At 40.1% G+C, this 24,892-nt stretch overlaps 3 protein-coding genes across 5 annotated transcripts; 2 read left to right on the top strand and 1 right to left on the bottom strand.

Annotated features, from left to right (window-relative positions):
* Nucleotides 1-1,433: 1,433 nt before the first annotated feature.
* dcun1d2a (DCN1, defective in cullin neddylation 1, domain containing 2a) lies at nt 1,434-6,427 on the bottom strand. 2 transcript variants are annotated; one of them, XM_041057056.1, is made up of 7 exons: nt 6,377-6,427; nt 4,347-4,563; nt 4,023-4,191; nt 3,588-3,718; nt 3,421-3,503; nt 2,937-3,033; nt 1,434-2,835 (listed from the first exon to the last, which is right to left on the bottom strand). In XM_041057056.1, exons 1-7 carry the CDS (start codon nt 6,377-6,379, stop codon nt 2,756-2,758), a joined length of 780 nt encoding a protein of 259 aa, XP_040912990.1. In that variant the 5' UTR covers nt 6,380-6,427; the 3' UTR covers nt 1,434-2,755. The 2 variants fall into 2 exon arrangements, with proteins under 2 accessions (XP_040912990.1, XP_040912989.1); XM_041057055.1 differs by lacking the exon at nt 6,377-6,427 and having other exon boundaries at nt 4,347-4,867.
* A 2,748-nt stretch (nt 6,428-9,175) lies between these two features.
* tfdp1a (transcription factor Dp-1, a) lies at nt 9,176-18,571 on the top strand. 2 transcript variants are annotated; one of them, XM_041057054.1, is made up of 12 exons: nt 9,176-9,319; nt 11,399-11,483; nt 11,685-11,751; nt 11,961-12,082; nt 12,790-12,911; nt 13,070-13,235; nt 13,390-13,536; nt 13,650-13,718; nt 14,274-14,425; nt 15,995-16,161; nt 16,905-16,983; nt 17,112-18,571. In XM_041057054.1, the coding sequence occupies exons 2-12, from the start codon at nt 11,472-11,474 to the stop codon at nt 17,248-17,250; spliced, it is 1,242 nt and encodes a 413-aa protein (XP_040912988.1). In that variant the 5' UTR covers nt 9,176-9,319; nt 11,399-11,471; the 3' UTR covers nt 17,251-18,571. The 2 variants fall into 2 exon arrangements, with proteins under 2 accessions (XP_040912988.1, XP_040912987.1); XM_041057053.1 differs by lacking the exon at nt 9,176-9,319 and adding an exon at nt 10,488-10,573.
* A 1,862-nt stretch (nt 18,572-20,433) lies between these two features.
* LOC121194369 (rhodopsin kinase GRK1-like) lies at nt 20,434-23,945 on the top strand. Its single transcript, XM_041057225.1, has 7 exons — nt 20,434-21,132; nt 21,973-22,100; nt 22,593-22,750; nt 22,839-22,922; nt 23,042-23,166; nt 23,269-23,470; nt 23,656-23,945. Exons 1-7 carry the CDS (start codon nt 20,434-20,436, stop codon nt 23,943-23,945), a joined length of 1,686 nt encoding a protein of 561 aa, XP_040913159.1.
* Nucleotides 23,946-24,892: the final 947 nt, after the last annotated feature.

Below are 24,892 nucleotides of genomic sequence, written 5' to 3'. Positions count from 1 at the left end.
CCTAACTCTGCAGTTAGCCTCAGCTTTTTAGGGTCTTTCATGTCATTATTTTGGTGTTCTGTCCCTCAAGGTGCAGCTCTCATCAGCGTTGTTTTTGGTCACAGCCAGCAGCTATTTCCCTAACCGGCTCTTAACAGCTGACAGACACAGCTGACGACTGGCTTGTGAACACAGTGGAGCATTTTGCTGCTCAAGTGCCAGATAATTCCCTCAGGAGTTGACAAAGGAGCTGATTAAAGCAGAGCTATTAAGAGTGAATTCTGGACTTTAATTCATCAGGTGGCCAGAGACACCACTGCAAATAAATCATAATGTTGCTCTGTATCAGCTTGATGTATGAATAAGCAACTATTTGCCAAAAAAGTTCACATCAACTTAAAGAGTAAATCAGGCTGAGAAGCGGAGTTATGCTGCCCTCTCTGACTGAAAGTTTTAAGCCTGTTTCACCCCTCAGCCACACCCAGCACTTATCAGAGGTGTAGTCAGGCTCTGCTGCACCTATAACCACACCTGACAAAGAAAGGACAGGTCAGCATCACTGCAGGAAGATGAGAGGTGCCACCACTTAAGGTCAGCAAAAACAAGACTCTCAGAGGGTGTTCAGTTACTCTCTGAAAGGTGATTGATAATGTGTCAGTGCTTTGTTACAGCTCATCCAAACAAAATCAACAAATGCAGGTTGAACTTATTTGCAGCCACCTTTGAGGATGTATGTGTAATTGTAATTGAACACAAGAACACAAAACTCCTCCTCAGGTTGTTAAATCCTCCAAATTTCCAAAGACAATACAGAGGATATTAGCTCAGCAGTGGCCCCTGATCCTGTCTCCTCTCATTTGAAGTACAGCCCACTCTTTCTCTCTCCTGTCCTGTAACTCTGAATGCTAATGTTATAAAAATAGTATTTAAAGAAATTTTTGAGGATGGCTATGAAGTAGTCAAAGGATGGCACAACATGCAGGAAGAAGTGGGACTAAAATGATTTCAGTCACTTGACCTGCTGTGAATTATTGGTGGAATAAAAAAAAATGCAATGTTGAAACTGAACAACCAAGAGGTACAGAGATGCTGATCATCAATCTGTTTCACTTTAAAGTTGTAAACAAAGAGTAAATAAAAACACATTATTACAGTAATTAACTCATGATCTGGACTATCCTCTGCTCCAGTTCAAATTCAGCTAAATGGAAATCAGCCATCATTAATTCTCTTATTTACACATGCTATTTGTACTGTGACATGTCAAAATGTCTGCTGTGGAAAAAAAGCACATGAACAAAATACTTATTACAGTTGTTTTGCCATCTTTCTAATTCTGCTTTTTTAAATACACACATACATACACACTGTCTAAGCAGTTGTACTGTATGTGTGTTATAAAACATGTCCATTATCTATCTTATTAACAACAAAAGAACTAAATACACTTATGATTATGGAAAAACTCATGCTTTATTCATCTTTCTTAAATGAACAATATACTTAGGCTACTTACATGATGTATTAACAATATATTCTAATTTTCACTACCTGCAGTAACACTGAACAGATGGGCTTGAACAGAAACATAAATATTGAACAGACAGGTATTTATTTTTAAGGCTTATTTTGTTGTCCTGTTGTTGCCCTCTTTAGTGTACTGGCTTCCGAACAAAGGGCTTCGCACTGCCATAACATACAGATATGTGCCATGCAATCCTAAGGGTCCGTAATTTAACTTTAAATTTCTCTTAATTGCTGCTGAACAGATTGCTCAGAGGGATAAACAGATTAAAAAAACAAAACTCTTTCCTCAACAGTCAGAAAGAAATTATTTTTTGAAAGCAAAAATCATGGTACTGTGGACAGAACCGATTACATTTAGGATTCAAGACCCACTCCCATCTGCGTTTATCCGTACATGAATACCACAAATCAATATCAGTTACCTAAATTAAAGCACTGCCTTTACATGAAAATTTATTTGTGAAACCAGGCCAAAGTGAAGTAAAATGTGTTTAACATGCTTTCAGTGAGCAGCTCACAATTCCATGACTTGACAGATCCACCTAACATTTAAACCAACAGCATATTATCCACAATATTGAGGCATCCCGTTAGAGATCTTAGCATTTCCTGTACATAAAAGAAATCATCTTTTGCATTTATAAATTCAACATATTTATATTATTCTTCATATAGCTCTCTTTGTAAACTGTCCCAATAGATACAGTATGTACAGTAAAAACTGCAACAGTTCTGTTGGTGCTGGTGTAGAGAGCACTCTGTCCCGAAGTTAGAGCAAGACATGGGAACTTTGCACAGTCACTCAGAGCTTCATGTAACAAAACAAAGCTGACTAGGAAGAATATTAAAACACACTGCTTTCTCCTCTCCAGTCCATTTAGAGTACACACAGCCAGTGAACCTCCTCTCAGTGCTGTGTCCATTCCCACTTACAGGGCTGTGGCTTGACAGGTAGTGCTCCTCCTGGAGCAGAGCAGAGGGGCGTCCAGGATGCTGAGAATCCAACAGGAGAGACAGAGGTGGATCTGGCCATGTCCATATGACGCCTCAGTCTCACGAGGGCAAAAAATATGGCCAGTTGTTTTTACTCAGCTCCCTGAAAGCTGGTTTCCTGACAGTTTCAAGTGCTTTTGTTTGCTCTCTGAAGTCTACATTTTTCACTTTTTTTTTTTTTTTTTTACAAGTCTTAAAAAAAACTATTAAGTCACTGTAAAATAAACATTCTGGTTTTCCAGAGTTGTAATTGGATTTAGAGAGTTTTACGTTTTGATCCTGTTACAATTGGTCGAGCGAATTCCACAAAATCATCTATAAGGACTGGCCACGCTCCTGAGAAAAAAAATACCAAGACAGCATTAGTGTCACAGCGATGGACCAATTATTAATCTGAAGGAATTTTTTTTTTATCCATTTTGCCATTCCAAACTCACCTTCCTCATCATAGTTTGACATGTCATCTGCAATCATGTTACCAAAGTCCAACAATAGGTTCCATGTGTCCTTTGGGATGGATCGTTTATGGTGTTCCTGTAATGGACAATGCTGGTGATTACATGGGTATATGCACGGCTTCACACTTCTTGCTTTTAAATCATTTCTGATGTGTTCACAGTTATTTCCATTGCCTCAACTCCAATGCCAATCGAATTATATTGCTCTAATTTTGAATTTAAAATCTCAAATTTAAAATCTGTATACCTCATGGCATTGTTTTTATGTAAAGTAACATGAGGCAAGCGATGGGTGTGGCCAGAAAAACTCAGTGGGTGGCCTGCCATGACTCATGAATGTAAATGAATTGACAGTGACAAAGAAGCTGTATAAAATGTGAATGGATGATAAGCAGCCAATACTGGCGCCAAAACCAATTCAACATATTTGATCTGAGCATTCAGTTTCACTTTTTTGACTCACCAACAGAAATCTATTCCAAAGATCAAGGAATTTAAAACGTCCTGAGAGAACAAGGTTCCAGTAGGCTACAGCCATCTCCAAGTCTGTTCAGAGACACAAAAGAGAACACTTGTTTGAATCAGTGATATCACTAAACAAGTTGTTGTTATTCTTGCCACTCTGCTTACCTAGGCCCTTCTGTCCAGGATTTTTGGCAAAGTTAAAGGTGAACTGGTAGAAGTCCTTGAACTTCCCGCTGTCTTTTAGCTCCTGCTCTAATCTTGGCAAAAGGGCCTTCAATTTTTCTGGGCTGTCACACCTGAATTAAGAGAGAATTTAAATAACAAATAAATAAACTCCACATGATTGCGCATGGACAACCCAAACAGTTACAGCAGTTGATTCTGACACATGAACCTCAAAAGTCAAATCACTGCAGCTCTTCCATTGAGTCATTCCACGAAGACACAGAATACTCAAGCTGTGGTTCAGTGAGTCTATATATAGAGACAGCTTTCCCTCCCTGGAGCTACACTAAGAGATCGACCATGCAAAGATACTTCAGGCGCAGTGTTTACGTCCCATTTCGTAGGATGTCACACGCTGTTGATGTCAACACTCACCCCAGCTCTGTCATTCCATCCAGAAACTCCTTCTTGGTGAACTCGCACTGAGTGGCAGCGCGAAACTTCCATGCAACAACCAGCACAGTGATGCTGGCTGGGTCCAGTGAGAGGTCATCACAAAACTGCTGGATCCCATCAATACCAATCTTATTTTCATCCTGGGGATCTAGCAGGAAAATATACATATATAACACATACCTTTTGCAAACATGTAGTGGTTATAACCCAAAAATACTGTCCTTTTTTGAACAACTCTATTCTATTTTTATGTTTATTTTATGTTGCAGTGTAAAACACAGACTGTTAAGTTATCCCATTTACCTTTGTAGCGATTGTAGAGCTGCTCCAGCTTTTTCCGGTCTACTGAGGTTTTCATGGATTCCTTACAGTAAAGATCTGGGTTCTGAAAGTAGTTGTCAGTCGCAACTTCTAGTTTCCAGTCATTCTGTGTGAGGCAGTACACAGCTGTCTTCTCCCCAGCTTGTGTGAAGGACATGAACTGTCGTACCTTGTCCCTCTGCGAAGACTTCAGCTTATGCTGTGCAAGTACAGGACAGGGGCTGTCAGACACTGGCGCGATCAGGCCAGGGAGTACAGACAACAACATGCAAACACAGAGCGATACACAGACAAAAACACACAACGAGACACACACATCTACAAGCATTCAGGCAGCAGCGACAGGAAAGACCGGGAGACACTCAGAAACACTCACACATATCTAAAAGGTTAGTCTGTCACGCAGACAAACATTAAAGGAGGCCAGCCAAGACGCTGTGGTGGTAATTATGTCCTGTCCAAAAGCTACATGGTCTTTTCTGAGGGGGGATGTTGTGGATTCTCAAAGCACATGCTGTACCCCTGAGGGCCCCTCAGATAACTACAGTCATAGATGTAACATGAGTAGGGAAATGGGATGCCATCACCGGGACCTAGAGGTGCAACAAGTCTGGAGTGTAACACAAGCACCCTGCCTAAAATACTCAGAAATATCAAATTAGGAAAAAAAAAAAATCAAATGACACAATATTGTCAGAATACTTTAACAGGGGCATTGTGAAGATATATTTTGGTATGGAAAACCGCACTTTCCTGCACTAAACATGCACATTATAAATCTTTAAGAAATCAGTTATGATCATTCAGTGTACATTTAATTTGGCAAGGGCTAGTCAAGTAAATTCAGAATAGCATCATTAAACTGTAATGTAGCCATTAAAGAGCAGCAATAATCAACAGTTACGCTTTAAAGTCACTGTAAAACTTTCAACCAAATTCCAGATGATACCTGGTTTCCTAACACTATATCAGTTACAATTAGTCGATTAATCAGTTCGTCAATTGCACAGTTGAAACAATCAGTTGATTAGTCAGTCATCTGGAAATTAATCAGCAACTGTTTTCATAATAGAAATATAATTTTAGTCATTTTTTTCCTGATGTGCAGATTTGATTTTTTTTGTTTTGTACCATAATGACTGGAATATTTCAAGCTTTTGATCGGACAACACAAGACATCTGAAAACGCAAGCACACCTTAGGCTCTGGGAAACTGTGATTTGCATTTTCCACTATTTTCTGACAGTTTACCGAACAAACGGCTTACCGAATTAAAAGAAAAAATAGCAGATGAATTGATAATGGAAGTTATCTTATATTTTAGCCCCAGTGGATATTATCCTGAAATATCCCGCAGCTCTGTCGAAAAATCACCATGCCATCTCCTCACAGCAGATGCAGTAGCTGAGCACTTGCACTTCACTGAAGAGCAGCATTTCCTGAAACCGGAGACTAAAACAGTGCGAGTTCACCGAGCTGCTAATAGCTTCTCCAACAGTTACTGATTTCTGTTAATAAGGACCGCATTAAGTCAACAGTCTGTTGTGACAACAGCACGGATTACTGTGTCACCAAATGGGTAACGTTGGGTTAGCATTGTCTGCATACCACCAGCTAGTAACTTCTGCTGGCTAACGTTAGCTAAGTTAGCCGGAATGTATCACTGACATGAACGATGGAGTTAATACCACATGATCAGGCTGTCAGTATGGTCGTCGATATGCCAGGATTTCATTTATACGACCCTGTGTCTGTCTGTGTTTGAGGTCTAAAGGCTGACCTGCTCGCAGCCCAAGTTGCCAGACTGCCAAAAAGGGACGTGTAGCTAGCTAGCTGCTCTCAAAATATCAACTGACCTTCCCTGTAATAGCAGCAAACACAAGTACCTGACCATTGTAGGCTTGCCAAAACGCGACACGGCATGTACTTTAATAATACGACACTAGTCTTGAAGGTAAGCCTTAATGGCACTAAAGCCAATGCCTGGGTTTGTGTTTATTTTGGTTACCTACCATTTTTACACCCGCTGTTTGACCAGTTTTGTAGCCCGACAGTCGCGCATTATGCGCATGCGCGAAAGTAGTCGAACAGCTATTAAAGGTTTCATTAGAAAGATGAGGTTTGCCCTAACTGCTGCTGTCGTTTGCCTGCCATTGAAGTGTATTGGCTTATAATGACAGCTGTTTATCAAAAAGGGTAGACTAAATATTAGAAATGTCTCTCAGTGTAACACAATATAATTCAGCTACACCACAAACTACAGCCTTCAAACCAACCGCAAAGTTGAATCAACACCTCTTTGAAACACTTTAAACCAAAACTGAACATTATAACTAAGACTGTAGGCTTTATTACAGGAGTATTGCATTAGACCACATTAGTCTACTCTGAGTTGATGGTAGATATACGAATATCTGAAAATACGAGAGTTGAATTTTTTTTTTTATTCCAAAATTTGGTAATTCCATTTGAAAATAGATTCAGACTTGATCACTTAATCGTAGCAGACAAGATACTGTACATTTACAGGCTTGCCTGTTTGACCATTGTTTGACTATGTGCACCTGTATTTAATTTGCCAGTTAAAAGGTTCTTAAAAGCAATATGAGTCTCGGCAGGCATCAGAGGGAGGCAAATGTCAACTAAAGATTAGTCCTTGCATATGTGTGTGTGATTGAGAAAAAAGTGAGACTTTGACACTGCATTGTTTTACCATGTACACCACAGGAAATCTCCCAAAATCTGCAAACAACACTGCTGAAAATAAAACAGAACCCTACCGTGTTTCTAGCAACACCAACAGGAGAAACACCATAAAACATTACATCTGTGATAAGAAGTACTTCCTTCACCACACATAACACAGTGTTATAATAACAGATATATTGACTGTTCAATCAAATTACGACTCAGCAAATCTGGATCCATGCAGCGTTCTAGTATGAAGGGGGCTCAGCAGCTCATTTTGCTCTTTGGCAGGTTAATCCAACCAAGGGGCAAAAGTGTGTTCAGTACAACAGTATTAGTTTTATTTGAACTTTAGAAATTAGTGCAGTATACTAATGTATGTTGTTAGTTGTATGTAGTGTAGCAAAGAGTGGACTATTGTCTTTTTATTTTGAACTCTGAATTGTTATCCTGTCACTGTAAACCTTATATAGTTGTTAATAATGTTAATAATGTTCAAGGCAATGGGTTCAGCCTGTACTAGCAGATGTTCTTTCTTTCCAGCTCCAAAAATTGTTAAAGCAAAACTGTGTCTTTCATCTCTTTTGTTTTCATTGTTGTGTAGTTCTTGGTCAACAATGAGGAATTTAAGTCCTCATATAATGTGACAAAAACCCCAAGGACTTATCATACAGCACAAATAATATTTGACAGTCTGTTGGGCTGACAGCTCAGCTGAGTTTATCTCATGTGAAAATGAATCCACCCTTCAATAAGTGAGAATAGCACACCCAGCACTGTAGCTGATAGAGTATCTGTGGACGTCAGCCTTCCTTTTTTTGTGTGTTTGGTTTTACAGTGAGGAAGGACTAAATGGCAGCCTGAGTTGAATACACTTCCTAGTACAATCACATTCACAGGGTGCAGCATGTAAGTGAGAGTTACTGCGCTGTTGATGGGAAAACTACTGTCATCCATACCAACTGATTTACGGACTCTACGCTGATTGTAAACATTAGGATGTGGTGTTTGTGGTCAGATGTCTGATCAGGTGTGTTATCAGGTGACATTTCTTGGTTCACTTACAGTTGCTTACTTTCATATTTTGTGGTAACAAGAATTAATTTAGAACTACACTGATTCATATGTATACGAAAATACTAAAACACAGTATTAAAAACTTGACGGACAGTATATAATAGCATGGAAGAGGGAGGCTGATTATGGGTTGGCATGTTTGGGGGAATGTTCAACCTTTTTTTTTCTTAAAGATTTGGGTATGATGGATGGTATGACTGAAAACTGTTTGTTTTGCAGATATTTTTACAGATAATGCAGTAGAAGAGATGTTCAGGTACTGCTGGGTGGCACTCGCAAGAAAAATCAATCATGACAGGGGGACAGACCACCTTCAGACCACCATCTGTGAAGGAGGTGCACATTGGGGGTTTTTGGAGATGTGGTCCTGGGGAACAGGTTTTGGTTTGGACTTGGCTTAAAGGCATCATCTAGGCTGACTGATGGACCTGAGACAGAATTAGGTGGTGGAATGTTTATACAGGTTTAAACAATCAAGTTTGATTCTTTGACCCTTCAGACCTCCTTGTTTCTGGTCTATATGACAAACAGCTGAACTGGTTGGCTCTTCACACATGAAATCAGATTGTGTCTCAATGACTTGATTTACCACTTGTGACAAAATTTTGCCTCCCATCTCACAGTTGTCTATAGAAAACTACGACTGCTACCAAATGGAAAAAATGCACATTTTGCACTCTGCCATAAAGCCAAGGTGGTAGCCAGCAAGTTTAACAACACTGACTGCATTGCTTTACACACAACAAAATTGGTCCTTTAATCCATTTAGGAACTCATTTGTGTTTAATTCATATGTAGTCATCCCTGACCATCTCCTAATGTGGCTGAAGCAATGAGATCCTAATGTATCATCACTGCATTTTTGGTGCAACCAAAACTTACCTACAGTCAGCTGTCTTGAGGCGTCAACGCTAGACAAACAGCTGAAATGCACCCTCACACTCCTGTACAGAAGATGGCGGTATATGCATCTTTGAAGCTCGTTGATATCCTCCAGTCCCAAGAGATGCGCGTTGTGGGCATGAACTACTTTGACTGCTCTGCTTTCGTCTCATCGATGCTGTCCAATCAGACACCTCTAAAGCGAGACACCGCCAAGATCAGATTGTGAGACGCGCTGCTGTAGCAAGGCTAACAGAGAGCTGATAGAAAGCGCTAACAATCAGTTTGCTAACTTGCGAAGTGCACCGGTAAGCCGCATTTATTGACTTCTGGCTCGCTCTCAAGCGGCAGAAAAAGACAGTTCTTCAAGTTTAATACCTGCTTTACTTATTGTTGTGCTTTAAAATGTTTAGAAAATACACTGCCAACAGACACAAAGCTAACCATGGTAAAAATTGAAGCTAAATTCTGGTAGTGTTGTCGATGACAGCTGTAGATTAGCTCGCCCGCTAGCTACGAGCTAGCGTAACGCCAGTTGGCTAACAAAGCGACGGTGGTCCTGGCTTTTCAACCATAATAGCGGGTTAGCTCGCTGCTAAAATAACTATTAAGCACTTCTGATTAGTAAAGTACAAGTGCTGTACCCTAGGCGTTAACTTTAGTATATATTCTTATATGCTGCTAACTTACGTAGCTTATATAGCTAACATTTACGGAGTCATTAGTGAGGCTTTTAGTTTGGTGTAACGATCCGCGGTGATTATGATCGATCGGTTGCATTAACGTCTGCTGTGCAGCGACACGATTATTTTTCTAGAGCTTTTAACGTTACATATCGTGTCGTGCCATGAAAACAACCGTTTAAAGGATGGCACTAGTAACGTTAATTTAGCCAAAGTTAGTCGATATACGACGAAAATATCAATATTTTATTTAAAGCTAAAATTTCAGCCTGTTTTATAAGTAGTTTGAATATTGATAGAAGAAAATAAATTAGTTGTTTCTTAATGTAAATTCGGGATAAAGAGGCCACTATTCTTATGTTTGTTGGTGATAGGCAGTGAGGAGATCCGCAACTGTCAATAAACCACAATTAACTAAACAAGAATAATCTCAATTACAAGTAACAGGCATTTCAGGGGTTGTGACGAAATACTTTGGGTGTTATTTTTAAATGCAATGTGACATTCAGGGTCGGAAAAAAGAGCATCTTGTTGTTATTTGAGCTTTAACTCAGCTTTTTGCTTTTTCTCTGCGATCCGTTTATATTCAGTTGAAAACGATCATTTTTTTAAATGCAGCTTCCCTTATCGACCAACCGGCAAATTCTGGTATTACTTACTGTACAACGGCGAAGGACAGAAACTTTAGGAGAAAATAAACACAAGAGTTAAATACTCAACACAAAGAAATATTTTATCCTTGGTTTTATGTGTAGAATTGTTAAAAAGTACTTAGACATTACTTAGTTTGTTTCCTGTTTGGAAGGGATTTAGACCTCCTCTTCCTCCATTCTCAAATGCCAACAACAACAGCCGTCGAAGAAACAGAAGAGTGCACTCGTAAGTGCACAGAATCACTATATTAACTTTATTCACCGTGCGTCATGCACACACATTCCGTAAATATTAACCCATACTCGGCTTTGTCGGGAATCTGCAGAAGGGAACCAATAAATGCTAAATTTTATGGGAATCTGTTCAAAACGTGCAGAAGCTAACTAGCTAGCTAACGCAAGTAAGCTGAATGTAATGCTAACTGTTAGCTGTAACAATTAGCTAGCTGCATTCAACAAAAGATTGTTCAATGCTGTCGTGGTATGATATGAATGCTGTTACTCCTGCATGCATCCGCAATATATGTAACAATGTGGTGCTATCACTTTAGTCACATTGATAGTTTTGCGCTGCTGTGATAAAGTTAGCATGTTTGCGTGACCTGTAGCAGAAGTTCGACGATGCCTCTCCTCCGGACGTGCTCGGTACCTGAAGTAGGCCTTGTGCACACTTAGCGTAGTAAAAGTTGTGACCATCCAGGGATGGTTTAATGTAGTTTTTTGCATACACTATGCATTCAGAAACACCTGTCAAAGATTCATATAATTGAGCTTGGGCTAAAATATGTACATATACACGGTTAATTTGTCTTGAAAGAAGAATGCCCGGTGACTCAAGCTAACGTTAGTGATGTAGCTTTGAACAGTGTGCTGGCAGCAAGCATTTCAGATGGGCCTTAGTTCAGAGTTTAGTTTAATTACACATAAAAAACACAAACTGTGTTTATTTTGTATAACACTGGGAAATATTTTGTAAAAACGTAATGTTTAAGGTGAAGTTGGAAACTAGCTGCAGTCTTTATTTAATGGTTTGCCCTCTTTCTGTCTACAGGGGTCTGAAGAGTGACAGATAGAAGAAATTTTTTTTTTAGCCTAAAGCTCAACTCCTCCGGTCCTTTGGGATCATGGCTAAAGATGTAAGTAATTTTTTATACATGGTTTTTACTGGAAAGCAGTTGTTTAGTTTGCTGATGGTAGATGTTAAGTTCCTATAACTTACTTATGACATGTCCCCTAATACCATGTTTGTTCTGCTGTACACTTTTTGTTTAACTGGATTCATGCAGTATGTTTAATGTGGTGAATATTGTACTGTATTTATATCTTGTTCCCTGCAGGCTGGTCTGATTGAAACAAATGGAGAGCTGAAGGTTTTCATCGATCAGAATCTGAGCCCCAGCAAAGGTACAAATTTATAGTACAGAATACTGTACAGAAATTGTACACAGTATTTTCTTTACTTGACATATGTGATATACAGTATAGTTTGCCAAGCCCTCAAGGAAAATGTGTATTCATGTGTAGGCCTGTGTGATGGTGGCAGGACGATAGGGGGCAATGGAGTTTCAATCAAGATCTCTGCTCATTACTGGTCTTCCCATGTCTTCTGTTAGGTGTCCTGTCTTTGGTTACTGTCCAGCCTACAGCTGCCCCTGTGGCCAAACAGCTACTTCCCAAAACCCTAGGGCCATCCAATGTGAATGTTGCAACACACATGCAACACGTGCCACATATGGTGAGTGATGCTCCATAAAAGTCCGCCTTTTTTGCTTTCACAACCTCATTTGTATGAGAGATTAGAACTTCTCAATAGATATAAAATGTTCAGCTTTCTAAATTGCCAATTACCTGTAGATGCATTTGTGTAGAGATGTGCTTACTGGGTTTCTCTGCTGTGTCTTACTGTTGTGTAAGCCCCTCCATTATCATTGTGAGGTGACCGGGCAGAGGGTAGGTGGAGGCAGTTGATCCTAAGCTTATCAACTCTACAGTCAGCAGGATTACACCCATCATCCCATTATATACATGGAATGTATACATAACGGAAATCAGCTTAGATATTACCTTAGTGAAGGAATAGATCACCTATCTCTTAGATACATCATTACTATTTAGGATGCAAATTTTAAGCAATTTCTTAATCTGATCAGTGGCTGTGTTCATCACCAATAATTGATAGTATAGATGTCTGAAATACTAAAAGTGTTCTTCCTGATGCGAGTGAGCCCTATACAGTTTTTCCATCTGAAGTGTTATCTACTCCTTTCAGTAAAAAAAAAAAATGGATTTTTAAAAATGTACTGTTGGTGTTAAGTATACCCTCATCATATATCAAGATTTGAATACACTTAATTTTAGAGAAAAGCTCATTTTACATTGACGGCCTCACAAAATTACTGCCAGTGCTTAGTGTTAATGTTTACTTTACCCTGTCCTTTGCAGGTGATTGGAACACCACAGAGGCCCACGGTATCGAATACCATTTTGGTAAATAGTCCACATACACCAAGTTCCCAGTTCCTCACTCAGACTCAACCATCCGATGCCTCTCCTTGGTCATCAGGGTAAGTCTTCTAAAGGGTCTTAAGTTTATAAGTTTGGGACGTTGTTGAGCTCTTGTTAAGTGTTTTTAGTATGTGTGAAATCTGACACATTTTCATATAAAGAAAGAAAATACATAGGTGTTTACATACTAATCGTTGCGTTTCTGTTCGGTCCGCAGAAAGCGTGGTAAGAAAGGGGAAAAAAATGGGAAGGGCTTGAGGCATTTCTCCATGAAAGTGTGTGAGAAGGTGCAGAAGAAAGGAGTAACCACCTACAATGAGGTGGCAGATGAACTGGTCGCAGAATTCAGCTCTTCAGACAACCACATGTCGCCCAATGACTCAGTAAGTGCTACAGCTGCATGACATTATCTCAGCCTAAAACATGCACAAACATGTTTGAAAAAGGGTTTTGTAGGGTTAGATTTTACAATTATCTTTTAACAATTTAAATGTTTTTGTTAATATTTTTAATCTTGTGTTTTTTTTCCCCTTTTAGCATGTGTATGACCAGAAGAACATTCGGCGGCGTGTGTACGATGCACTTAATGTGCTCATGGCCATGAACATTATCTCTAAAGAGAAAAAAGAAATCAAGTGGATTGGTCTGCCCACCAACTCAGCGCAAGAGTGCCAAAACCTAGAGGTAGAAACACACAGTGAAGACTATTCTTATATTAGCTTGTATTGGGAATGTCCACTCTCTGTCACCAGTTTTTTTTTTTCCTCTTAATCATTTTTCCTTTATATTAACTGTAGGTGGAAAGACAAAGGCGGCTGGAGAGGATTAAGCAGAAACAATCACAGCTTCAGGAGCTCATACTGCAGGTGGGAATGAATTGAGTGCTTGCACTTGTCTGTTCAGGGTTATCTTTATATCTAGCTTCCATAGCTATGATGCCAGTTTTGCTGGAGCTAACATGTACCACTTCAAATGTAACCACATGTCAGTGCTACAGCAGCTATAAAGATACAATGTGGAGACCATGAGAACTGAGATTGGCCCGCTTGTGTGTTCCTCTACATGTTTCTGAGACAGCATGATGCTGGGAAAGATTGTTCATTGTGAAGTAAACATTGAACACGTTAAATAATGTCCCCTCTCACTTTCTTCCTACGACAGTTGTGAGTTCAAGAAATGTAGGATCACTTAGGGTGCGTAATGAATGCAAATCTTGGTAATGTCCATTATATCCTACATAACGTACATTTCCTTTGCTGGATCTTTCTAACAATGCTAGAGAGTAAATCCAGCTAAAGTGTGCCTGAAGGATGTAGCAGAAATATTTTGTTTCTGAAGCGTCAAATGTGATATTAATCCAAAGCCAACGCTCTTATGTAGCTGCATCAAAGTTTTCATCTTTCTTTGATCTTGTCTTACAGCAAATAGCTTTTAAGAACCTGGTTCAGCGGAACAGACAGACAGAGCAGCAGGCAAACAGACCTCCACCTCCCAACTCCATCATCCACCTTCCGTTTATCATTGTCAACACCAGCAAGAAAACTGTCATCGACTGCAGCATCTCCAATGACAAGTACATACTTCATTTTCAGCACTAGCAATGTTTGTACTCACTAGCAATTCTGGGGTAGTAGAAAATTTCTACTACTCAAGGCACATTATTACCAACTCAGTACAATAAAATGTATTATTTGCAGGTTAATACTTTTCCAGTTCTTGGTAAGGAAGCCAAAAGTGGTTTGAAAATTTTGAGTGCCAAGTAATTAAGGTTGGTCATCAGGATGAGCCTGATAAAGACAGAGATGCAGTTTCTTGAGAACATGACTCAACAGTTCAGTATGTAGCTGTTAAGCAGCTGACTCTGGAGATGTAGATGTGAGACTTTCCAGTTGGCACCTAAATGCAAAATTTTAATTAAGGCTAATGTAGGATAGAAATATGTCCACCTTTTTGAAAAACAAATGACAGACAGCAGCAACAGATGGAACATTACCATCCCACTGACATGCAGTTAAACTCTTGTCCTGTTCCCGGGTCCCTTATATCCTGTTCTGTTTATGTAAACCAACATAAAGAATAATACATGATGTTAATGAGCACTGTGTGCTGCTCATGGTGCTGCGGTGCATGGCTCAAATGCAGCTTAGTGGCAGTTATGGCTAGATTAAATGCTGCACCCTGAATCTAATCACCTTGTATATAAATTTGACATTTACTGTTCTCATTACATGCCTTTGGTTGTGAAAATTGAAGCAGTAGTCACATCAGCAGGGGCAAGAACCCAATCTAATCTATCATAGTGTAATCTGCAACAAACACATGTACTAAATGCACTGCTCCTCAGACCCACAGTCGAACATTTTATTTTGGTGGGAAATGTAAAGAATGTGTACTAAATACGCTGCCAACAGTATTTCACTATACCATTGTTGTCTCTGAGATTTTTATTGGACACTAGTCTGAAAATGGACTGTTAGCTTCTTAACCTGGCTATGGAACTAGGACAGGAAAAGCCAGGCTGGTTAGGCCATTTAAGTAAATTCTATTTACCTGTGAAACAAACAAAGCCAGTCACATTGTTTCTACTGCAGTGCCTGCACCCAGCCAAATGTGAGTTAAGTTGAACCCTTAATGCTTTTTATGGCATTTGAGTGTCTCAGGATATCCCACAAAATTTGGAGAACCAAGTAGATAATCATTTTCTATCAGCCAAATGACGTCAAGCCACATACTTTAAAAATCTCTTGACTTTAAAATGTAAGCACTCCTACATTCTTGTCATAACGTTTCATGGTGTTTACCCACAGTTTCGTAGCTGTGGCATTTTTTAAAAAAATGAGCGTTTAAGAACCAATACATGTAAATTGGCTTACATGTGTTGGTTGCAACCCTCCTGCACTGTACTGCTTCTCAAGACATGAGTGTGTTTCTAAACTGCAGATCTAACTCACAGTTTAAAATTAGACACTGACAAAGTGCACTGCACAGTGAACAAAATTTGGTGTATTTTAATTTAATTTTTAAAATTTATTTTAATTTTGTAATTTCTAGTGTCTATCATTCTGTGAAATATGAACTATAATATTGTCTTCTGCTCCTTGAACAGATTCACACTTTCTCCTGTTCTTCTTTCTCATTGCAGGTTTGAGTATTTGTTCAATTTTGACAGCATGTTTGAGATCCACGATGACATCGAGGTGCTGAAACGTATGGGCATGGCCTGTGGTTTGGAGGTGGGAAAGTGTTCTGCAGAGGATCTGAAGGTTGCACGCAATCTGGTGCCCAAAGCCTTGGAGCCCTATGTTATAGGTTAGTCCTAATGTACCTAGAGTTCCTTCTTTACATCAAAAGCCTTTCATTGGTCATCCACTGGAAATGTGCTGTTGTTAAGCACCTAGAGGAAAGGCAGTCTGAGACAGTAGCAAAACAATGTGAAGACAAACTGTAGGACATTTTTCAGAGTTTTTTTTTTGTCACTTTTAAAGATGAAGAATTGAACAGTGACAGAAGCAGCAGTACTAGTGAATAGATACTGGTTAGATTAAGATTGATCTGAGTTTGGGTCAGTCCACTTTGCCATTGCCTTTGTTTTTAAACCACATTTGATGTGTCCATGGCAGAGATTGCTTATGATACAACAGGTGTCATTTGACACATGCGGAGCAAATGCTGTGTAATGCAATTGTGTAATTTCTGTTGCGAATCATGATACACACCCAGTTTGGTAATTTATTTAAAAAGAAGCCTTCTGAACCCTTACACTACAAAATGACTGCTTTTACTTAATGACGGATCCATCTTTTTTATGCTTTTTGACAGTGAAGAGACACAAAGTCATAAATTGTTGGGGAAAGAAATCGTAGGTTGCTGATTTACACATTATTTGCTAGTGAGCAAGCTACTCATCGGTGAGGGAGAAGTTGCAGAGAAGCTTTAGTGCGATTTCTTCACTTCCAGGGGGTGTTCATTGTAACAGTGGTGTGACTTCAGCAGAGAGTGATGAATGCAGGCTATTTTATTTCTTTAGGTTATTTTATTGTTTCTTTTTCCAGAGATGGCAAAGGGCCCCATCAGTAACGTCTACATCACTGGAGGATCCTCAGCTAATGGAGCTCGTTACCCTGCAAGCAGGTGAGAAGCCTTACCTGTAATTAAACAAACAAATGTGACAGAAAGCACATGTTGTTATGCTTAGCCCCCCCGCTCTATCACCTTGTCCTTTATCTAAGTGATAAACTCATCCCCCTTTTTCCTTCTAGTGATGGCTGCATTGACGGCACCATGGCCTCCAGCTCGAATGACTCTCACTACAGCGGGTCCCGTGTGGAGACCCCAGTGTCGTACATGGGTGATGATGATGACGAGGACGAGTACGATGAGAATGACGATGAAGACTAAACCTGTCTACGCCTCGCCGCTCCAACAAGCACAGTCCTTCAAACCACCTTCATCATGGGAATTTAGTCCCCCTTTGTGTGTGCTTCTTCAGCCTTTCCCCGTTTCCCATGCCTGTATTTCTGTCTGGCTTTCTCAGGGGTGTAGACGAATATTGAACAGAGGTGTGTATTGCACCTATCTTCTTCTGCTCCTGAATCACGTGCACCTGCACTACAGCTCTGGGGGAGGTGTCGTCCAAGGGAACTGTGGTCTGCGGCCCTGCCACCACGCTAAAGTCTTTGTATGTCTAATCCACTTCTCAATAAGCCATCCCACTTAAAAAAAACCCTCTGTAAAAGCTACTGCTGTTGGAGAATGTATAATGTACTTGTTTGAATAGTTATTCCTATTATTTTTGCAATTACATATGGCGGACATGATGATGATGATCAAAATGTTACAAGATGGCCAAACTGTCTGCTTAACGTGTTAGAGCAACACCATGGATTCTGAATGGCCTAATACAGTTGCCATGGCATCTCAGGATGGGGCTCCATCAGATGTGTTGGTACTTTTTGTTTTGTGCTCTGGGAAATAATTTGATATAGTTCCTTATCCCCCATTGTGTTGGGCCGGCTTCCTTCTGTTCTGTAGGCAGCTGCTTTCCTGATCTTGTTTGCTAGTTTTCTTTTTTTTGTATTTCTGGAGTTGAGGACTTCTCCATCACCGCCCTGTTAACGCCTTGGTAGTGTTTACAAAATAATGGCACCAGCAAGGTAAGGACTTTCATAACCCAGGCTCCTGATAGGTAAATAAGCTTTGTTTGTTAATTACATATATGAATCCTACAACGATTGTAGCTTATAGTATCCTTTAGAGGCCAGTGGTAAAGATAAACCTTCAAAATTATTGATGTAACAATGTGTGGTTGTGTAGGTCTTGATGTGCTCCTTCAAAGATCTCCATTTTAAAACTGAGCAACACATGTACTGACTTCCAAAAACCTTTTCTGTAATCTAATATAAGTTTGCAAATTAAATATAGATTGTTTTAATAAGTTTGTATCTATAATTTATGCAAGTTTGTTGCAACAAAAAGTTGACTTTCTATTTGTATCAGGCCTGGAACAGCATTATGTTAATATTCCTCAAATTACAGGTAATTCAGACAGGCACACTTTATGCCCCAGTATATATTTTTTTTTCTCTGCCATGTCAAAGATGAAGGCTTCTTGTAAGTTGTATTCCTCAAACAAGCCATCTACATCTCAGTAGCTCTGTTTTTAAGAGTCTGAAGTTGTTTGAGATTCCAAAACAAACAAAAAAAGCAGCAACAACAACAACAAAAAATAACCCATGGATCTACAGTACCTCCTATATATCTGTGCTGGGGAAAGGTGGGTCTGGGGAGGTGTCTGCTTGTCAGAGGAAAGTGTCAGGGAAACTGCATGCTAGAGACTCGAGAAGAGGATGGCTGTGAGGTGAGAACGATTATACACTCCTTTACTCTCCATGCCTTTGGTCCTTACGTTAAACTGATATAGTTTTACGTCCATCTTCTTTTGACTTTAAGTAATATAGACATGGGTTTACAAGGGCAAACTACTGACATTGACACTGGGCCCTGTTTTTAATGAGGTGTGCCCAAATGTTTTTGACATTGAGAACCGCTAAGGGCCAAAATGTAGCACATGCTGCAGACACTGGTTAATGTGGATGTTTTTCCAATGTCATATGTTGTGCTCTTTGTTAATACATCTGATCCAGAAGCAGCAGGATATGTCATGTTTTAAAGCATTTTTATCACAAGTTATCTTAATGGGGAGCTCAGTTGATTTTACACAACAGAAGTATGTTCCAGCTTTTGGGGAGTTATTGCTGAATGAGTTTATCAGCCCTGCTCCTCATGCTCCTCATTTCAGCTTCAAGTTAGCAGCTTGAGGCTACATTAGCTGCTGCTAGCTTTACACCTCAATCTCTGACCAAGCTATCAGCAGTTGCGCTGTATTGTGGGTAATGCAGGTATCAGGTATTTGATGAGGAAGAAGAATTCACATAATAAAAAATATATATCTGGTTCTGCAGCATCATTTTTGATCCTTTTTTTGAAACTCAGTTCGATTGTATTTATAGGCATTCGATGATAAATCAGTGAGGCAGTCTTTTAAAACAATACTGACCTGCCCATCTGTACATTGAAAGTGCCGTTGGCCACTGTAATCATTCCTCCTGTCCACAGTGGCCGCAAAGAAATCTCTTCCTGGAGCAGTTTCAGTGTGAGGATTCAGTCCTCATTCTGTGTTGAAATGCATTCAAAGGTTTAGCTGAAACTTCATATTAAACTTTATGAAGTGAGTATCCTCTGAAATTAAATTTTAAGGCAGTGATTTGGAACCAGATTTGCTAGTTTTGGAAGACACCCACTTGACTTGTCAAAATCTGAGGCTGCTGAGGCCTGATATTGGCCTGCCTTAAATTTGCTTTGAGATGGGACTTCATTGCAGCCAGTGTTGACAGGAGGAATGATTACAGCAACCAGTAATCCTTCCAATGGACATACAGGTATGTCAGTATTAAGACAGATTTGAAAATATATGAACATAACCTTTAATATTTCACACTTTAAGGAGCATCTTGTTTTAATGAAGATTTATTTTAGAAACAAACACCATCTGGTACATCTTAATAGAAACGAACGTCATTCCAATGTATTGTGATTTTGTGGGGGCTCCCAGTTTATCATAAACACAACTGCTTTCCTAAATCTTAGCCTGTGAAGCAACCACACGAGAAGTCCACATGAATGTCCCACTGCTGTTATTTGCCAGTTGGTTTGCTGGTGTCACTCCAGTTGTGTACTGAATGTTGCCTGTGTTGTTCTGTTCCAGCATGTGCTCGCACACTTTGTCTGGGGCATTAGGGTGTTAATGGATTACCAAAAGGTGTTGACTCAGGTGTGTGTGTGAATGAGGGTGGTACGGTGCTCAGAGTGTGCTGGGATCTTGTTCGACACCAGTTGCGTGTCCCTGTTTCTCTCTCATGCGCCATCTGCCACTCCTCTGTGATTCGTTTCGTGTTTTCTCACCTTGGCTTCATTCTTTTATTGCCTCACCCCTGCACATCGGTTAGCAGCATTTATCCTCTGCCTCTGTTTTCTCTTGCAATGACTCCCCTTTGTGTCGCCTAACAGTCACCTACCCTCAACATGGATATTGGAGGACTGACCACAGTGGTAGCAAATTCTGCTTACATCAATGCCCGTGGAAGCATCGATGGCTCTAATGCCTCAGCAGCTCGGGATAAGAAGTACCATTCTCGCCTCAAACTGCCTCACATCACTGTGTGCGAGGGCCTGAGGGAAACCCTGGATTTGGCCTTTGACTTGGTCTGTGTGGAACAACCTATTGGCAAACGCCTCTTTAGAGAATTCTTGGATGCGAATAAAGAATATCATGGGGTTTGCCGTTTGTGGAAAGACATCGAGGACTATGACCTGGCAGAGGATTCTGACAGGGCAAAGAAGGCCTCAAAGATTGTCCTGCGTTACATGGACCCCTCTGCCAAACACTACTGCCCATTCCTGTCTGAGGACATCATAGCTAAGGTGAAGGAAGGCCAGGAGGCTGTCGGGGATGATTTGTTTGCTGCAGCATTGGCCACAACGTTGGACTATCTGCGGGAGGCCCCCTACAATTTCTTCTTGGAGAGCATGTACCTGAAGAGGTTCCTGCAGTGGAAGTGGCTGGAGATGCAGCCCATGGATGCAGACTGGTTCCTAGACTTCCGTGTGCTGGGGAAAGGTGGGTTTGGGGAGGTGTCGGCCTGTCAGATGAAAGCCACGGGGAAACTTTATGCCTGTAAGAAACTCAACAAGAAGAGGTTGAAGAAGAGGAAAGGCTATGAGGTGAGAGAACAAAATATGTAAATAAAGTATGTTCCTTTAATCACCGTGATCTTGGTCTTTTTAGGCCATCATAGTTTTCAATTTTTAATTCTAATAGACATATAGTTTTAAACGAGGGACTGAACTTTACACTAATCCTGTTTATATTAACTGTGCCCAAACACGTTTAACAGGATCGATTAAGGACACAATGAAACACATGCTGCAGGTTTTGGGCTTTTTATTGTATGAAATTGAATATTTTTCAGTGTGTGATATATTAGTGCCTGCAGTTAACATAAGTGATCTCAATATCAGTCAAATAGTAATAAATCTATGAAAATAAATATGTTTCTGGCTAAAAGATGAAATTTGGCTCCTATGAAACAATATGAATGCAGTATTTTTGTGTTTCCTCACATGAGATTTAAGGGAAACACATGTACACATGTAACTGGTCTTGTAGTGTTTTGATTAATACAGGTGTGTTACTGGCTGTATGTTCCAGAGAAAGTGCCCTGCACCGAGCCTGCAGCCTGCAATGGTGCTAATCATCTTTGTCCCTGCCTCTGTCTTGTTTGGCTTTAGCCTGCAGTATTAAACACTGAGACAGGGATAGAGTGATTACAGGGAGCTTTAGTGAAAAGCTCTTCTGAATGGAACTCCTTGGCACAGTTATATCTTGCCCTTGACTTGTCTGAGGTCATTCTTTGAAATATACTTCAACCTGGCACAGATATGAAAACATATTGCACATTTTCTTCAAGCAGTTGGAAGGAAAGTCCCTGCAGTTTCACATTTTTTTAAAGGGCCCCTCATGTATTATTTTTCAAAATTGTCTTTCCTAACTTTCTCCTGTAGGGTGCGATGGTGGAGAAGAGGATTCTTGAGAAGGTTCACAGTCGCTTCATTGTGTCGTTGGCGTACGCCTTCCAGACAAAGGAAGAACTTTGTCTGGTCATGACCATCATGAATGGAGGAGACCTCAAGTAACTTCACATTCTGAAAAACTCTCTTGTATGCTCATTGGTGGAACAGTGATAGCACTCATTTGTTTCCCTCTTTCTATCATGCTGTTGTTTTATTTGCAGCCTTCTTAATTTTGGCAGATAGAACCAATTGTGGCAAATGTGCCACATTTAATCTCTGAGTGGTAATTTGAAATTACAGCACATTTAGTTGCTAAACTGTTGTATGTCTGATTACAGGCACATGGGTGTAGTTACACATGTGTGGTAGAGCCACCAATGCGAATTAGTTACAGTATCTCAATAACTTTCATGGGAGAGCCAGTTGTTGAAGATACACCTGACTGCAGGCTTTATGCAAACAGTTATTCCCCTGGGGGCTAGAAATTCATTTTGATGACAAGAATAATCCTGAGCGGTTCCTCATAAAGCACCAGTCACTTTAAGTCACATAGTCAAAAGAAATACTTAACTGGACAGACCCAAAGCTTACTTGTTCTGTCTTCCCTGAAGGTACCACATCTACCTGGTGGATGAGAACAACCCGGGCTTTGACGAGCCCAGAGCCTGTTTTTACATTGCTCAGATTATCCAGGGCTTGGAGCACCTCCACCAGAAAAGAATTATCTACAGAGATCTCAAACCAGAAAATGTGCTGCTAGATAATGACGGTAATAATTTCTAGTCAAACACAGGTAAACTTACTGTCACCCATGTATAATTAGTGGCTGATGAGAATTTCTGTATGCTGTTGAACAGGGAATGTGCGTATATCTGACCTGGGTCTTGCTGTGGAGCTCAAAGAAGGCAAAACAATGACTAAAGGCTATGCCGGGACACCAGGTGGGTCTCATGTGCATCTACCAAGCAATGAATAAACAATATCGTATCTAAAGGTGTAATCTCACTCACTGTTGATCACTTGATCAGAACATTATTTTTTGTCATTGTTTCACTTTCAGGGTACATGTCTCCGGAGATGCTGAAAGGAGAAAAATATGACACTTCGGTCGACTACTTCACTCTGGGGGTGACATTGTTTGAGTTCATGGCTGCTAAGAACCCTTTCAGAAACAGAGGGGAGAAAGTTAGTTGCCTATTTTTTTTTGCAACGTAAGATTTATTTACCTTGTGCACAAAAATGGCTGACTCTGTGAAATAAATGAGAGGTTCTTTATCTCCTCTTTAGGTTGAACGTGAGGAGATGAAGGAGCGTGTTCTGACACGGGTGGTGGCCTATCCAGACAATGTCAGTGAGCATGCAAAGTCGCTCTGCGATGGGCTGCTGGCCAAAGAGGTCGACAAAAGGATGGGTTTTAAGAACGGATCCTGTGACGAGATCAGAGCACACCCATTCTTTAATGGTATCAACTGGAGGAAACTGAATGCAGGCATGATCTATTTCCTTTACTCTTTTATTCTTCCGTCTTGTTCAGGGTTGGGTATAACTTCTGAAGTGTAAAATATATATGGCCTCGTTCAAAGTCACTTATTTCAAATTTCTTCAGACCTGGATGTTTTTTCCTTCCTCCAACAGTTTGACTGTTTTTTAAATTTCCGTATTTCACCTCTTCAGGTATTCTACCTCCTCCTTTTGTCCCTGACCCTAAAGTGGTGTATGCTAAAAGTCTGGATGACGTTGGAGCTTTCTCCTCGGTGAAGGGGGTGACCTTGGAGGATCCTGATAAGACCTTTTTTGATGAGTTTTCCTCTGGCAACATCCCCATCCCCTGGCAAGAGGAGATGATCGAGATGGGTATTTATGGAGAACTCAACCTTTGGGGTCCTGAAGGCAGCATCCCGAACGACCTCCGCAGGGAGTCCATACTAGAGCAGCCAAAGTCATCAACCTGCTGCATATCGTAGAGTCATTGTGAAACACCCTGAAAACACATAAGTTATACAGTGTACAGACTCAAACACTCAGGACAGACACAAGTCTCTTCTGAACTTTCTGATCACAGAATTACAAATGTTTGCTACTTTAAACTTTTATTGGTGGGCACAAGAAACAGTAACAGAACGGAGGTGGATTTCCAACCTGAAGCGGACTTAACCATTGATTTAGTATAAATTGAAAATTCTTATCGTTATATCCTCACTGGTCCCCACAGTCCCTCCTTCTCTTAACCTTCACTTTCTTTGTCCCCCCTACTCTTACTCTTAATGGGGCAATGTGTAAGTATTTTAGTTTAAAACATTCAAAATGTTGTGGCCCAGTGGCGAGTCCGACTATGGCACAAGGGAAGGTGAGGGGGGAGAAGGGACCAGAGTGCATTTCCTCGTTTCTTATGATAGAGGTGGACATGCTGCCCCCCCATTTGGCTGGAGTATGAATTTGACAGTTGGCCAGTTCTTACACATTGCCCCTTTAATGTGTGCATTTGTTACATTATTATGATGCTTTTAGATTTAAAATTGCATTTTTAAAAATCACATTTTTTTTTTTTTTTTTTAGCAAGGATAGAGTTATGTGGCACCGTTGGTGCTAAGTGACAGTCACATGTTGAACATGTAAGATCTTTATTTCTCTCTGTTGCATATGTGCTCCTGTAGAGTGTATACTACTTATGGAAAGTGCTTTTGTTTTCTTAGTTTTTACTCATTTACAGCTATATTAAATGAATTACCAAAAGCTAAGGCACCAGAAATCCCAAGTCTCATCCTCTTGGAAAACATTTTCTGAAGTGTTTATTTCATGGTTAATAATGGACTCTTTGCACTAATAGCCAAAAGCAGAGCACCTTTGATAAGGGTTTATGTAGACTAGTTATCAAGAGACAAATTTGAATATAGAAGAAATGTTTACAGTA

Source organism: Toxotes jaculatrix, chromosome 15 (assembly GCF_017976425.1).
Source record: "Toxotes jaculatrix isolate fToxJac2 chromosome 15, fToxJac2.pri, whole genome shotgun sequence".
NCBI classification, from domain to species: domain Eukaryota; kingdom Metazoa; phylum Chordata; class Actinopteri; family Toxotidae; genus Toxotes; species Toxotes jaculatrix.
This window is presented reverse-complemented; position numbering and strand designations above follow the sequence as displayed.